Genomic DNA, 13,852 nt, shown 5'->3' on the forward strand with positions numbered 1-13,852 from the left:
CTGTATAAGAGAATCACCATTATTCCTCCGAAGTGGTATTGCGGCCACTTCTTCATGTATGCCGTCTAATATATGCCATGAACAAACCATTATACAAATAATTTGAATCCCAGTGAGAGAGAGTTTTTTCAAAATGGAAATTTTTATTGAGCTCAGCGATATATCAAGCGATACAACCACAGAGGTTCACATCTCAGACTATGCGAACTGTAAGCAGCACCGATCCAAAGACTAGACCACCACCTATGTTGGGCTGAAGAATTCCTGACCAGTTGCTTCAACCCATTGCACGCCATCAAAAAGCCAGTAGACAGTCCACAGTAGACAGTCCACCGGCTTGAGAAGTGTAGACTAAGTACAAAGCCAAAAGTATGAAAGAATATATAACCTGCATTGGAGAAGTGAAGTTTCTTTTGTTAACTTTTTATCATCTATGCATAGCCAAATTATCCAACATAAGGCAGCCATCCCAACCATTAGAAGCGCAGCCAACCATTTATAAACCCACGTAACCAACTCTGAGCTGTTTTTGCATCCGTATGAAACTACCAGCATTTTTTGATATTAAATTGGCATTAAATCTCTATCATCCCATTTTGATTTGGTACCGGCGTTTTTCAAGAGTGGACTTGTAAACCTGAACAGAGGGAGTACTAACCATCATGTGATGTTGTAAACAAAATACTAATTGGGGATAAAATAGATGAGTAGTCAGGGTTTCTCTTTCTCGTACCTGTAAATTGCACGCCATATATAAAATCTATAAAATGGACACTGAAGTAAACTGTAAAACTGCGTCACTTGCTCAAACACACTGAAGTTCTTTTGTGGTAATGTTGGAGCAAATGACAACCAAGTGTGGTTTTGCAGGAATATCCGACTTCCATGAATACTCGTGATTGCACTGAAGAGTGAAGAATCTATATTCAACTTAAAAAATAGGAAGGCTTTTTGTATGTAAAGCAAATAAAACTGTTATTACAGGTGAAAATTGGACCACAATAAAGCCATTTCATCAAGTGATTAAACTTTTAAATACGAAATAAGTAGAAGCGGCAATTTACCTTGTATTTGTATCCTATGTAGATCTGTATGCTGCATAGAATGCATCTCTCAGTATAGAAAAACAGTCTTCAGTCTTGAGATCTGAATCTTTTGCTCCACTTCACAAGGAGTTGTTCTATATCAGCATCCATTCTTGTGCCTCTACCTCCCCACACTAACATATGAGCAAGATCCATGATTGATGAACCATCTACCTCATGCACTGCTTTGAAACCCATCCTTGTATAGAACCTAACAAGCTGACAACAAAAAGGTCCATTCCAAACCAATTAAAACTCTACAAAAGTAACTTTCCCAGTTAAAACTAAACATAAACAAGAGAATGTAAAGATATGTTTCTTCTTATTTCATACTACTAAGCAAAGGTTCATTCTAAACCATGCCCCTTACTGTTTTCCACATTTCATTTATGCCATCCACTCAAACAAGCTTGCCTGTTAAGTAACTCATAGAAAATTCTGAAAACAAAAACATAAAAAAACCAGCAAAACATTTCATCTTACAGGGTTGATTCTGAACAAAAACTATCTGTTATTTGAAAAATTCTGCACCGCAAAACATTTCATCTTCCAAAAGATTTACTGAACATCCTTAAAATTTCTTTAGTGCTAATATTTGTTGAGAAGAAATTTCCAGATTTTTCCTTTATTTTGTCATGTCTTTTTTATTTGTTCTTATTTTTATTTCTAGGATCATGCGTTTTTATGTTTATTAAATACCGAGCAGACAAAGACTACTTGCCTAGACAGAACAGTGGGTGGAGTGACATTTCCCAGAAGTTCATAACGGATTAATCATAATTTAGAATTTTAGACAAGACAGATTAGGAGAATCATTGAGCATTTAAAACCAAGTACAAATAAGAACGATTATATTTATGAAAAACTAACACCAAGTACTTTGAGAAATCAATATCAACAACCATGGGTTCAAAAATACTTCCTCCATTTTTAGCTTTGTCCGAAGTTAAACTTCTTAAAGCTTGACCAAGTTTGTAGAAACATTTACCAACATCTATAACTCTAATTAGTTTCATTAAATTATTCATGATATATATTTTCATGGTATACTTATTTGATACTGTAAATGTTAGTACATTTTCCTATAAACTTGGTCAAACTTTAAGAAGTTTGATTTAGGATAAAGCTAGAACATCTTATATTTAGGAACTAAAGTAGTATCAATAAGCAATTGCCCTGACTTGCAATTCTTAAGCAGCAGCGGAAACACATGCTAATTGACAAGGACAGTGCCTAATTAAGTTTTAGACAGACATCCAACAATTAACTGGAAACAAATGCTTAAAACACCCCACAAAATTGTTTCATTCCTTGCGGACAATTGTTATTAAGTCTGCTTCACAAAAATCACCATAAACGCGAGTGTACGTCAAGCACCATACACACATACACACTGAAGCAATACGTCAAGCACCATACGCGCAGCACAAAAATAGCACTCTGTTCAGCAACATCAAGCAAAAGAGTTGGTCATATGTCCGAATTTGCAGATGTATGCACGTGCGCACATACCTTGTCATGGTAGAGCGGCGTATCATTGATGGCAAGCAGCTCGGCGCGCACGCAGCCGGCATCGAAGCCGTGGCGCACGGTGACAGCGCCCAGGAAGAGGCCGAGGCCGAATAGCGGCCGGTCAGGGACGCTCAGCGTGGCGCGTGACATCCGCATGGAGTCTAAGTGCAGTACGGAGCCCCCGGGCCACGGCCGGACCGCGCCCTCGGCGCGGCCCAGCTCCACAGCCTCCTTCTCTTCGTCGTCGACGCGGGTCATTGTGACGCGAAAAAAGGGGCCGAGCGTGCGCAGGCGAACGTTCAGGCCCTGCGCGCGCGACACTGCAACGATGTCCGCCATGGTCGGGATGAGATCGACACGCCCAGCGGATTTGGCTGGGGTGGGCGGCGCGGCCATGAGAGGAGAAGAACGGGAGGCGGCAGTGAGCGAGCGGAGGCTGGGCACGTCTCCAGTGAGTGAGGAGGATAATTGGGGAGTGAATTTCCACAGAAGACTTCTCCACGGCTTCAGGTTCAGGATAAATGGATAACTGTGGGTAGATGTAGGCCCCACCTGTCAACTCCTTTTCTTCTTTATTTCCTGGGGTAGAATCGTGTCTAGACGTATACCGAAGGGAGAACTCATGGTCGCGTCGGTTAAACTTCGTTCATATATCAAGTGCTTTTGAACATTACACTACATTTACATGTCAGTATGTCACTCATATGACAAGTCTGCACATTTTATTTGTCAGAATCTACGCTCGGTTGGGTTGGACGGCCGGCCATGTCCCAATTTGCACGAAACCTGAAATCAAACTTCAGACTTACGAGGCGCTAAGCCTGAGCGACTCGAAAGATCGCTCGAGCTGAGAAGCCCCGCCGGCGACCTGCCGGAGCAGATTCTTCACCGACTCCAACCAGTCCTGCTTCTGCATCCCGCTCTCACACTCGAACACAACTAGGCCCTGTGCCGTCCTCAACCCGAAGTGGCGCTTCTCCTCCGTCGCCGCCGTACCGGAGTCCGGCAAGCCCCCTGCGGACTCGTGCGCCGCGGGCACGTCGTCGTACACGCCGTACACGACGCTCCTCTTCTTCTTGGAGAAGGCGCCGCCGATGTGCTTGCTCTTGAGCTTAACGATCACCTGCGACCTCTTGTTGACGTACACGGCCACGCGCTTCCAGTGCAGAGCGCCTTTCCGGCTGCGTTTGAGGAGGGTCCCCTCCTTGCACCATATGTCCGCGGCGCGGCCGCCGCAGCTGCTGGACTTGTCGAAGGGCGCCACCGCCGCTTTGCTCTTCGCCTCCCGCTGCTCTCTCAGCCTCAGCGCCGTGGCTCCTCTGAGCGCTGCAGCAATTTAATCAGCAATTTCACTCTTCAGCACGCAGAGCAAACAATAGCAGGGAGTACGGACTACGGGGTATGCGTGTTTGCTTGCTCACCTGTGGCTGCGGCGGCGGTGAGGGTCATAAGATCGCCGGGGCTCCGGACGTCGACGGCGGCCTCCACAGCGGAGGCCACCTGGTCGTGGTCGGCCCCGGCGAGCTCGGCGAACTCGATGCAGTGCGAGGCCAGAAGCTGCGTGGCGGATGCCAGCGCAGCGTCCATCTTGGCGTCCTCCATCGTCTCCATGTCATTGTCCTCCGAGTTCGCGGCGACGGCGGCGACGGCGGCCGCGACGCTGGCCACGGAGACCGCGGCATGGACCCGCGCTCGCTCGGCACGGGCCTTGTCCACCCTGCTGCTCCCGTCCCTGTGGTGGAACCACCTGCCGATCGTGTGGTGGTGCGCCGCGATCGCGCTCCTGCTCCTGCAAGTCTGCACGCACATACAAATTGCAGCTACAGGTTAGTTATCTTTACAGACGGCAACCCTGGTGCGTGTTTGCTGGTAATGTAATCTTACGCGCTTGTGGTTGTGGGGGCTCGGGTTAGTGCCGGAAGCGGCGGCGAGCGCGAGCGTCTCCGGCATGAGGATCCCGGACAGCCGATCGACCACGTAGTTGTTGGAGCTCCGCCTCCCGCCGCCGCCGACGGCCAGCACCTTGGAAATGTCCGACGCGGACACGCTCCAGGATCGCGACAGGAACTCCATGGGCTCCACCGGCGTCTGCGGCGACTGCACCGCCGCCGACGCCGGGGCCCCGGCGCCTTCCATCAGCAGAAGGTGGTCCTTCCTCTTGATCTTCCCCAACAAGTACCCTTCCATCCTCACTTTCTCTAACCGTACGATGTGTTTGCTAGCTAGTGCTTCGTACTTGCAGTATTCTTTGCTGACTCTCGCCGGCGATACTCTGATCGATACGCACCTGCCTCGCCGGCTACTTATATATGGGGGCGGCGGGGCGCGCGGAGGCAGTCTGCGCGAAGCACGGGAAAGAGGCTGTGTGGGCGGCAGGACACACCAAGGCTTCGGTTTCTGACGGAGCTGCCGCCCCTGTCGTGTGGCAGCGTCGGAGGGGGCGACACGTTGCAGTCTCGCAGCGTTGCCATGGCCGTCCCATGGTCCCAGTACGTTGGACTGGAGAGATGGGAGAGCGTGTAGGAGACAGGCGCGTCGGGATTTGGCTAACATCTTTGTTGTAAAAACTTGAACGAACGAAGAACACCTCGGAATCGTCAGCCGTCAGCGTGCCTGCTGTCTAGTGGAGTTACTGTACATTCTTTGCTACTCTCCCACTATTTTATTCGTTTTGTATCTGGGTTGGGCAGTAACCAATGGATCTCACGCGCTGGGCAGGAACGGTCCCTGGGCAGATAGTCGGAGCAAACAGACACGAGTCATAACGTGGGGGCGGGCGAGCAAACATGAAACATCCTTGCCCCCTGCCACCTGTCTCTAGAACATGTGATGCCAAGTCTATCATGGTACAGTAGCAAATGCCAACTGCAAGATATTAGGGTAACTACAGCAGAGAGACTTATTTGGGCCAGATCGGTCCGTTTGTGCCGGATCAGTCCTTTTGGACTGAAACGCACAAAACACGTCGTCAAGCCGGACGACTCATTTCCGCTCGCGTCCGGATTTCGGTCCGCCGCGACCCATTTCAAAGTCAAATTTGGGTAGAAAATGGGTCGGAGCGGACAATACCTTTGCACTGCGCTTGTCCTTCCTTTGCTGCTTTTTCCTCGTGTGCCCGCATGTTTATGATCAATAAAGCGGATCAAATGGGTCGTCCCGCTGGACGCACTGGCCGACCCAAACGGACGAATGCCGGACTGGGGCATTTTTCTGTCCGGCTCGTGACCCAAACAACCACAAAAAACGGTCTTGTTGGGTTGTCCCGCTGGAGTTTTCCTTAGTACTCCGCGCATTCAATGACAACTCAAAGTGCAAGCACAAAGTCACAACATATATACATCAACATTCAAAAGCTACATGATCAATTCATCACACACTAGCGCTAGAGCCACATTCTTAGTCGAAACTCCTATGACGACTTCAAATAACCTAGACCTAACCTTCTCGCTGAATCGCGAACAAGCTCTGTCCGATCCACCATTTGATCACACAGGCCGCAGTCTACACTCTCCAGCCTCCACACTGTAGCATGCTGCGAGGTAAACAGGGAGAGAAAAAAAATCCTATGAGGGACTAGACCCATGTAGTTGTCGTACGACGTGGATCAATGGGGAGTTGGGGCGTGAAATGGATCAAGTGATCCAACTATCGTGGGGTGAGTCCATGATTGGGTCGCTGGCGCCATTGGGAACACCAAACACCAGGGCCGCGGCGGCCGCACGGGCCATGAAATCGGCCCATTAGTAGTACACGGCATGGTTCTTAAAGTCCCTACTGACGACTGCCAGCCCAAACAACAGCGCGGGGTAATGAGCGAGCCCGTGGCCAGCACGCACGTGCCCGTGACGAGTCTAAAAAAAAGTCCAATGAACAGCGACCCAATCGCCCTTGTCGATGTTCCCCTCCTGAGTCCTGATCTCATCTGCCAGGGGGTCACACGCCCCGCCCGGGAACCTTGTGCACCATCATGAACGTGGTAAACCGCCTGTAGGATCCGCGTGCCGAACCCGGTCATGTCCTATTCTCGGATTCCCCTCGTCGGGACGGCCTACGTACAAATACTAGGACATTGTCCTTTCTGTCATACTCGCTCCCAGGCCCCATAGTACTACGTATTTTCTTCGTCTTCCAAAAATTGCAGAGTGGAAGAGCAACCGGGTTGAAGTTACAATCGAGTGTTTGAGGCCCGTCTCGCAGCAATGTTCCAAGTTCCAACTTCCAAAGGTGAGAAAGGAGAGATGTGGTTTTGGACGGAAAGAACGCGCACCCGTTCACAGTTTTGCGCAGCAAGTTGCCAGCGGTTAAGCACGAGTTCTGGTTCCATCGCGTTGGTTAGGGAAATTAGAGAATCAGGAATGAGCATGGCAGGATATTCTGAGGAGGAAATATCTAGAAAAACAGACACTAACTCAGGCCATGCCTACTACTGGGGTGTCCCAGTTCTGGGGTTAAACACATGTTTTACGGGTTTTGTAAGAGAGTGTTGGGATCTGGTAAACAAACAAGGTTCTGGGAGGATACTGACATGTTCCCTCGTCTATATACACTCACTTTCAGGTCCGGGGGGGGGCTGTCTGATTTTCAGGAGAACCTTGTGGGGAGATTTGGGGGTGGCTTGGCAAGAAATTGAAGCAGATTATTACATCTACTTCTTTGTCTTCCCAGAGAGACAGAGAGATACTGTCAGATGGTTGTATTGTAAAGAGTATGTATAACTCTTTACAAACGAGGCGACCGCAGAAGGTTTATAAGATAGTCTGGAAGCTTAAACTTCGAGCTAAAATTAAAGTTTTCTTGTGGTTGGTGTTGTGGGGCAGGATTTTGACCAAAGATAATCTGAACAAACGTGATACTCACTGTATGTTCTGTGCATGTGACGAATCTACGGACCATTTGTTCTTTGTTTATTCTTTAGCAAAGTTTTTGTGACACGGCGCCGTTTCCAGGTCCATGAATCAGCGTGGGTATGGATGGGCCAGTTCACAGGTGTTGATTTGGGGTCTGCCAAGATTTTCATGGTAACCTTGTTCTGGACTTTGTGGAAGACTCGCAATAGAGCTTGTTTTGATCATATCATGCCTGCTGATCCTATGAGTGTGGTCTTCCATTTCTGTCATTGCATTGACTATTGGTGTGAGTTGCAGAAGCCAAATCTTCAAAAGGTGCTGGAGCTAGGAACTAAGAAGCTGCGGTGAGTTGCTGGTGAGATCTTCACTCAAGGCATGGATGGGCACCTGTTGGGCGACGGAACCTGACCAGTCTCTTCAGTTCCTTTTCATCCTGTTACGGCGTTTTATCTGGACATTGCTGTTGTTTTAGCTCTATCGTGGGTGGCGATGTGTAGCTGTTTTTTGGCGCCGGCTGCGGTCTGCAGGTGTTGTTTGCAGTATTGCTTTTTATCTAAGCACTAAACATCTGTAAAACTATATATGGCTTTATTAAGGAAGCTGGGAGAAACCCTTTTATCAAAAAAAAAAAAACGTCGCGTTGCTCCTTGTGGTTCCAACGTGGGTGCAAAGGTTTTAGATGCATCGAGAATCAGACAATCGAAATTGGAAGTAACTTTCGTAGAACTTTTTTTTCTTGCATACGAGGACCGCAGAACGAAACATTTGTACATGGAATGGATTGAATCAAAACGGTAAAAGGAAACACAAGGACGTGACCCTGACAGACCATCCGTACACAACCGTGACCACATCACACGACGAAGAGCAGAAAGCAAAGCAACGATGCAAATCTGAAACAACGGAGCGTTCCATCGGTACGTTCATCACGCGCGCGCTTTAATTTTACGCGTAGTCCTGGTCGGCGACGGGCTGGTAGGACGCGATGAACACGTCGCCGTAGACGAGCCCCGCGAGGCCGCCCCCGATGAGTGGGCCGACCCAGTAGACCCAGTTGCCGGCGAAGTTTCCCGCGGCGACGGCCGGGCCGAAGGAGCGGGCCGGGTTCATGGATCCGCCGCTGAAGGGGCCCGCTGCCAGGATGTTGGCGCCCACGATGAAGCCGATGGCGATCGGCGCGATGGTGCCCAGGGAGCCCTTCTTCGGGTCCGCCGCCGTGGCGTACACCGTGTACACCAGCGCGAAGGTGATGACGATCTCCATCACCACGCCCTCCAGCTCGTTCATGCCGGCCGCCACGCCGTGCGTCGGGATGGCCTGCGTTAATATTTAGAATGATTTCATCCGTCAGGTCCACGCTCTATCTCTGTGCGATCTTGCTGTAAATTGTACGGGTATATATAGTTAGTGTGATCGTGTGGAAATTGAAGTATATGCCGACCTTTCCGTGGGTAACGAATTTGAGGAGGAAGCAGGCGACGGTGGCGCCGAGCAGCTGGGCGACCCAGTAGAAGATCCCGGTGAGGATGGTGATGTTGCCGCCGACGGCCAGGCCGAAGGTCACGGCGGGGTTGAGGTGCCCGCCGGAGATGTTGGCGGCAATCGCAACACCAACAAAGAGGGCGAAGGCGTGGGCGATCGCCACCGCCACGAGGCCAGCCGGGTCCAGGGCGCCATCGTCGGTCAGTTTCCCTACACAAAGTCGTCCAGATTGTTAGCACTTACTAGCACTGAACTGCATACTCCATACACTTAGCACTGAACTCCATATACAGCGACTAACCGTAGGCGATGGCAGATCCGACGCCAGCGAACACGAAGAGGAGGGTGGCGATGAACTCCGCCACATAGGACTTGATGGACGTGGCGCTGAAGGAGTCGCCGCAGCTTCCGAATGCGAGTTTCACCATTCTGCCTTTTGGCTTTTGCTACCCTGGAAAATGCCTCTGCACACTTAGAGCTGCTGCTAGCTTACACTGATGAGGAGGCCCCTTAAGATTAGGCCCCTTTTATACACTCGAAATCGTGCTAACAGCTTAATGGCCAGCTCCAATCTTGGGTTTGAGTATTTCTGGGCGGTGCGGATGATTAGCACAAACGGTTTTATTTAAGGGCTAGCTTGTTCTATGATTGGTACTACTAGGCCGCCCAACCGCACTTTGCTTTATTCAAATGTTTTGTTGCTATTATAAACTTTTAAATAGTACTTTATCTCAAACTGCGATTAAATATTGTTTGGTTGAGGGGAGCATTTAAATCGCTGGGAGTGGTTTGATGACTTGATGTGCTGTCCTTGTTGCTTCTCTTGATGTTTCTGATCAAAGAAACCAAGTGGAGTTATTCATAACAGTGTTTTCTGAAATCTTCGTTCTTCCAAGGAAAATATGAGTATTCGAATTTCTGTTCTCTTGGTTTGTCAGGTTGGTTGATCAATAACCACTGCTAAAAAGTTGCATCAAAAGGGTTTATGGGGCTGGTAATTTCATCATAAAAGCTTCATATTTTCGCCCCCCGCCCCAATAAATCATCCCTTCTATTCTGGTTCTTCCTATACTTTTTCCTACATCCGCCCCTGCTGGTACTGAACTTTGCTGAGAGCTCTGAATGTTTCAATTGTTTTACCTTCGAGCAGGAACTCCATGTCCAAAGGAAATGGCTTTCCTCTTTGCAAAAAATCCATTTCCAATTTGCTGGAGTTTGATATCTCAATTTTGCCATGAAATTTAGGGAGTTTTATGTAAATTTGCAAAATTGAGATATCAAACTCGAGATGATGTAAAAGACAGATCAACATCCATTTCCAAGTCGACTAAAAAAATTCAGCCAATCTGTTCCCTTGGTGTGGACCTCGCAAAGGTTGTCATTGATTCACTTTACCCATACAGTATGTTCCCATGAATTTTGGAAGCAGACTACTTTGTTCAAAACTAAAAGAACGTTTACTGGAATTCAAAGAACTTCTTAGATGGCTTGCTAAGTGACCGCGACAGGAACCAAATAAGAACACTGCATCTTCTAAGTCGGCGAGACTAGCAATATTGTATCTCTCAAGTTCGCATCAGGTACAGCAATTGAAAATTGCAGTGATGATTAGGACTTAATCCCTCGGTTTATTTTATTACGTAACAATTGAATACGATTTGTACTACATTTCCTTGGCAATGAAAATGTGTTTTCAGAGAGGGTTCTTATGGGCCTGAGATCAGAGTTTGCAACTAGTGAAACTATAGTTACGTGATAGTGGTGATATAAATGGATTTCTTGCAGCAAAGGGCGGCCTTTGACTGCATAACTAGTAACCGGACGGTGACGGTATAGTTTCCATGATCGATATTGGTGACAGAAACTGCATGTAGCTGTATTTTTTCTTCAGTACTACTGTTGTAATTACTTCTGTTGCTCTTGTTGGCCTCTAACCTGTCCTTTCTCTGACCTTCCTCATATTCCCAAGTCAAAGCCCTACCGCAGGTATGTAAGGTTTTGTGGTCCTGTCATGCAGATGTCATCCGAATACACGCCAATAGACTTTGCAAGAATCGTTTGAATTTTTCATAGTATTCCGTAAGGACAGCCAATTTTGTGAGTTTGATAGACAAGCATTTTCCGGTGCAGTGGTTAGCGCTTTTTGGCTTAGACTGGAGGCTCATTGCCACTAACTTGCAGGGATTAGGTGTGCTGTCCACTTGTTCTGCGCTTTGCATTATTCAGTGACAAGATGCTGCCGTGGCATGCTTTTGCCTAATGAGTCTCGTGTGCTGTTCTTTATCTTATCGCTTTAAGCAAATTATTGTGGAACCACGGCTGCCATCCTAAGCCTTTGGCACATGAATTCCACTCTGCAGTTGGCTGAGTGTATGTCTGTCTGACTGTCTCCCTTGCACACAGTTGCCCGTGGTACGCAACTACAAATGTCTGCAGTTCCATCCCAGCATTGACCATTTTTATGGGATCTTAATCTTAGCATTGATCCCTTTTTTTTAGGAAATCTTAGCACTGACCTGTGAAGTTTTTTTTTTAGGGGATCACTGACCTGTGAAGTGATAGCCCACGGAGGGCCATGTTCTGATTTACGGGAAGGGGTGGCCCAAAAAGCGAATATATAGCCGGCCCAACCAACGGTAAGAAACTTAAGACATACAGCAATAGCAGATGATTGCTGTCCCTTCTTTCGGCCCAACCAGACCCAAGGTGAGAAACTAGAAGCAACAACAGGAAACAGACGGAGAAATTCCACAGCACAAACTGTATCTCTCCCATGCTGTCAAAAAAAAAAAAAACTTTATCTCCCCCATCCGATCCGTAGCACAAACATTCCCTCGGCTCTCCGATCAAAAAAGAAAAACTTTCCCTCGGCTCTCCATCGACCACACCACCGAACACAAGCAAACCAAACACCTCAATCTCTGTCTCTAGAGTCGTGCGGTAACCTGATTAATCTCGTACATCCCTCTAGATCGCCACAACAATCCTCTCGAGAAACCTGTTACCTGTGGCGCTATTTAGAGATTATTAGAGAAAGAAACAGAAAGGAAAAGCTGTGGCTGCGGTGAAATGAGCGCCGCGCGCACTGCTGCGTGCGCGCGTGACGCACGCTATCTGGGCATGTGCGAGCCTTGTCTTGACACGTTTGGCAGAGGACACGTACATACTTACGTATACCGTCGTGCCTTTCACCTCCCATGCATCCATCACACACAGATTCACGGGTATGAAAAGACCGGACGACTGACTGTTCGCGCGCCTCATCTTGCTTTCGCTCCATTAGATATATCCTTTTCTTTCATGGCGACGTATATACATGGCGTGGTGGCGTGAACGCGTGCACGTGCGTGAACCATCAGCCATGCATGCATCAATTTGATCCTATCCGTTCCAGAATTTCGGTGTGGGTGTCTACCCGTGCGTACGGGCGTACTGGAGACTAGCTAGAGAATTCTGGATGTGGCCCGCGAACGTGATCGATGGTCCAAACGTCGGAATCGACATGATTCTTAAGGAAATCTGATATATCGACCAGGTTTTCATGACGGGGTATTAATTGCGGGGTAGTTTATCACGTAATCCACGCGCGTTGCAGTGAGCGGACAGCAAAGCACAAGCGCTCATGGATCTGTGTTTTTTTTTTAACTCAGCGCTCAGGGATCTGTTTATTTGTTGAATGTTCGATCTGTCTCAAGTCCTCTGCTCTGATCTGTGCTCCTCTTCCTTGATGCACACGAATCGCCGGCCAGGGACATCCCTGGCCGGCGGCACGCGCAAGATCCCCCCAAACATGCAGAGTCTTTGTTTGGCACAACCAAGCCTTGTCGACCAAGTCTGATAGGATGAAACGAGGATGGTGAAACTATACCTCCATCACTCCATGGCTGGGCCAGTTTGACTTAAACAGTAGTAGTAAAACGTAGTACTACGCCACATGCAACGGACCAGAGATCTTCAGAGGGCTAGCCATTCCACATGGTGGCGCACTACTCGCAGGCAGGCAGCAATAACAGGGTTTTTGGTTTGGTCCCTGTGGCTGCAGGCGCATGTGTCATGTATGACGTGTTTTGGCCTATCTCCGCCCTAAAGATCATCATAGCTTTTTTGAGATTATCAGTTTGTGTTCCCAAGTCTTTGCCGTAAGCCTGGAGGACTTGCCCGGATCTTCTGAAATTAACATACGGACGATTAGATAGGTCTCACCATGTCTAACTCGTCCGTACCGTGCTGTGGTCGTGTGCACGTGATTGGGCACATGCCACGGCGGGTTCAGAGGCGGTGCCGGCCGGGGAAGGGGTACCCCGGTTTAGAAGAAAATCAAAAGAGGTTTACTCGTGCCTGTGGAAGGAGGCTTACTGGACGTACATATCCATTGGGCACGCCAATAGATGAAGCTTTGAAGTAGACATAGGTTGTTTGTTTGGTCCGGGCTGCAACTTCAACTGCAGATTCTAAAATCGGTCGTGGTTGACAGCTGTTGCTGAAAGGTTGGAGTTGTCTGACGTTTCATATAGATTTTGTAGCAGATGCATAAAAATCTTAGGTCGTTCAAGGCCATGAATAAGAATAACTAACATTACATGGGTACCCTGTCAATTTTGCCATGATTTCTTAGGGAAAAGCAGAGAGATAGATCTCTTCACCACACATGGGTGAGATATTAGCTGTCGATTTTCTTCCCCTGTTTTCGGCAATTCTTTTGCGTTGGATCTCTTAATTACATTTATTACGTTATGCGGGTTTTTTACAAACCTGGTGTTAGGATGGATTTGGTAAAAAAAGAAGAAGATAAAGATGCATATTTGTGTATTTGTTGGGCTCTGTGTAAGTTATGTAAAGTCAGAAATAACTCTTGTTTACGACTTTTTCTTTGAGAAGGTAAATGTTATATATTCAATCAACCAGTGCTTACAAGACTATCTAAAA

General features: G+C 48.0%; 3 protein-coding genes and 1 long non-coding RNA gene across 6 annotated transcripts; 1 reads left to right on the top strand and 3 right to left on the bottom strand.

The window, feature by feature from the left end:
• Positions 1–22: 22 nt before the first annotated feature.
• Positions 23–3,102, bottom strand: LOC100823167. Of its 2 annotated transcripts, XR_002964701.1 has the most exons (3): positions 2,598–3,102; positions 1,065–1,304; positions 23–904 (listed from the first exon to the last, which is right to left on the bottom strand). XR_002964701.1 is itself a non-coding variant. In XM_024460991.1 (2 exons), the coding sequence occupies exons 1-2, from the start codon at positions 2,991–2,993 to the stop codon at positions 1,134–1,136; spliced, it is 567 nt and encodes a 188-aa protein (XP_024316759.1). In that variant the 5' UTR covers positions 2,994–3,102; the 3' UTR covers positions 23–1,133. The 2 variants fall into 2 exon arrangements, 1 of the variants encoding a protein (XP_024316759.1); XM_024460991.1 differs by having other exon boundaries at positions 23–1,304.
• Positions 3,103–3,225: 123 nt separating this feature from the next.
• LOC100823471 (VAN3-binding protein) lies at positions 3,226–4,852 on the bottom strand. Its single transcript, XM_003569979.3, has 3 exons — positions 4,482–4,852; positions 4,019–4,394; positions 3,226–3,923 (listed from the first exon to the last, which is right to left on the bottom strand). The coding sequence occupies exons 1-3, from the start codon at positions 4,782–4,784 to the stop codon at positions 3,403–3,405; spliced, it is 1,200 nt and encodes a 399-aa protein (XP_003570027.1). The 5' UTR covers positions 4,785–4,852; the 3' UTR covers positions 3,226–3,402.
• LOC112271569 lies at positions 4,281–5,247 on the top strand. Of its 2 annotated transcripts, none has more exons than XR_002964702.1 (3): positions 4,281–4,423; positions 4,511–4,742; positions 4,820–5,247. It is a non-coding gene; the product is annotated as an uncharacterized LOC112271569 (long non-coding RNA). The 2 variants fall into 2 exon arrangements; XR_002964703.1 differs by having other exon boundaries at positions 4,824–5,247.
• A 2,898-nt stretch (positions 5,248–8,145) lies between these two features.
• LOC100823771 (probable aquaporin TIP2-1) lies at positions 8,146–9,520 on the bottom strand. The gene is made up of 3 exons (XM_003569980.4): positions 9,228–9,520; positions 8,886–9,136; positions 8,146–8,761 (listed from the first exon to the last, which is right to left on the bottom strand). The coding sequence occupies exons 1-3, from the start codon at positions 9,352–9,354 to the stop codon at positions 8,390–8,392; spliced, it is 750 nt and encodes a 249-aa protein (XP_003570028.1). The 5' UTR covers positions 9,355–9,520; the 3' UTR covers positions 8,146–8,389.
• Positions 9,521–13,852: the final 4,332 nt, after the last annotated feature.

Source organism: Brachypodium distachyon, chromosome 3 (assembly GCF_000005505.3).
Source record: "Brachypodium distachyon strain Bd21 chromosome 3, Brachypodium_distachyon_v3.0, whole genome shotgun sequence".
Lineage (NCBI taxonomy): Eukaryota > Viridiplantae > Streptophyta > Magnoliopsida > Poales > Poaceae > Brachypodium > Brachypodium distachyon.

Bases quoted from the DNA above. Each gene is read 5' to 3' on its own strand.
- LOC100823167 (XM_024460991.1), bottom strand. From the start codon at position 2,993: ATGGCCGCGCCGCCCACCCCAGCCAAATCCGCTGGGCGTGTCGATCTC. The intron at 1,305-2,597 runs GTATGTGCGCAC...TTTTGTTGTCAG, and splicing joins CGCCGCTCTACCATGACAAG to CTTGTTAGGTTCTATACAAG.
- LOC100823471 (XM_003569979.3), bottom strand. From the start codon at position 4,784: ATGGAAGGGTACTTGTTGGGGAAGATCAAGAGGAAGGACCACCTTCTG. The intron at 4,395-4,481 runs GTAAGATTACAT...ATGTGCGTGCAG, and splicing joins GCCCCCACAACCACAAGCGC to ACTTGCAGGAGCAGGAGCGC. The intron at 3,924-4,018 runs GTGAGCAAGCAA...AAATTGCTGCAG, and splicing joins CACCGCCGCCGCAGCCACAG to CGCTCAGAGGAGCCACGGCG.
- LOC100823771 (XM_003569980.4), bottom strand. From the start codon at position 9,354: ATGGTGAAACTCGCATTCGGAAGCTGCGGCGACTCCTTCAGCGCCACG. The intron at 9,137-9,227 runs GTTAGTCGCTGT...GACTTTGTGTAG, and splicing joins CGGATCTGCCATCGCCTACG to GGAAACTGACCGACGATGGC. The intron at 8,762-8,885 runs GTCGGCATATAC...ATATTAACGCAG, and splicing joins AATTCGTTACCCACGGAAAG to GCCATCCCGACGCACGGCGT.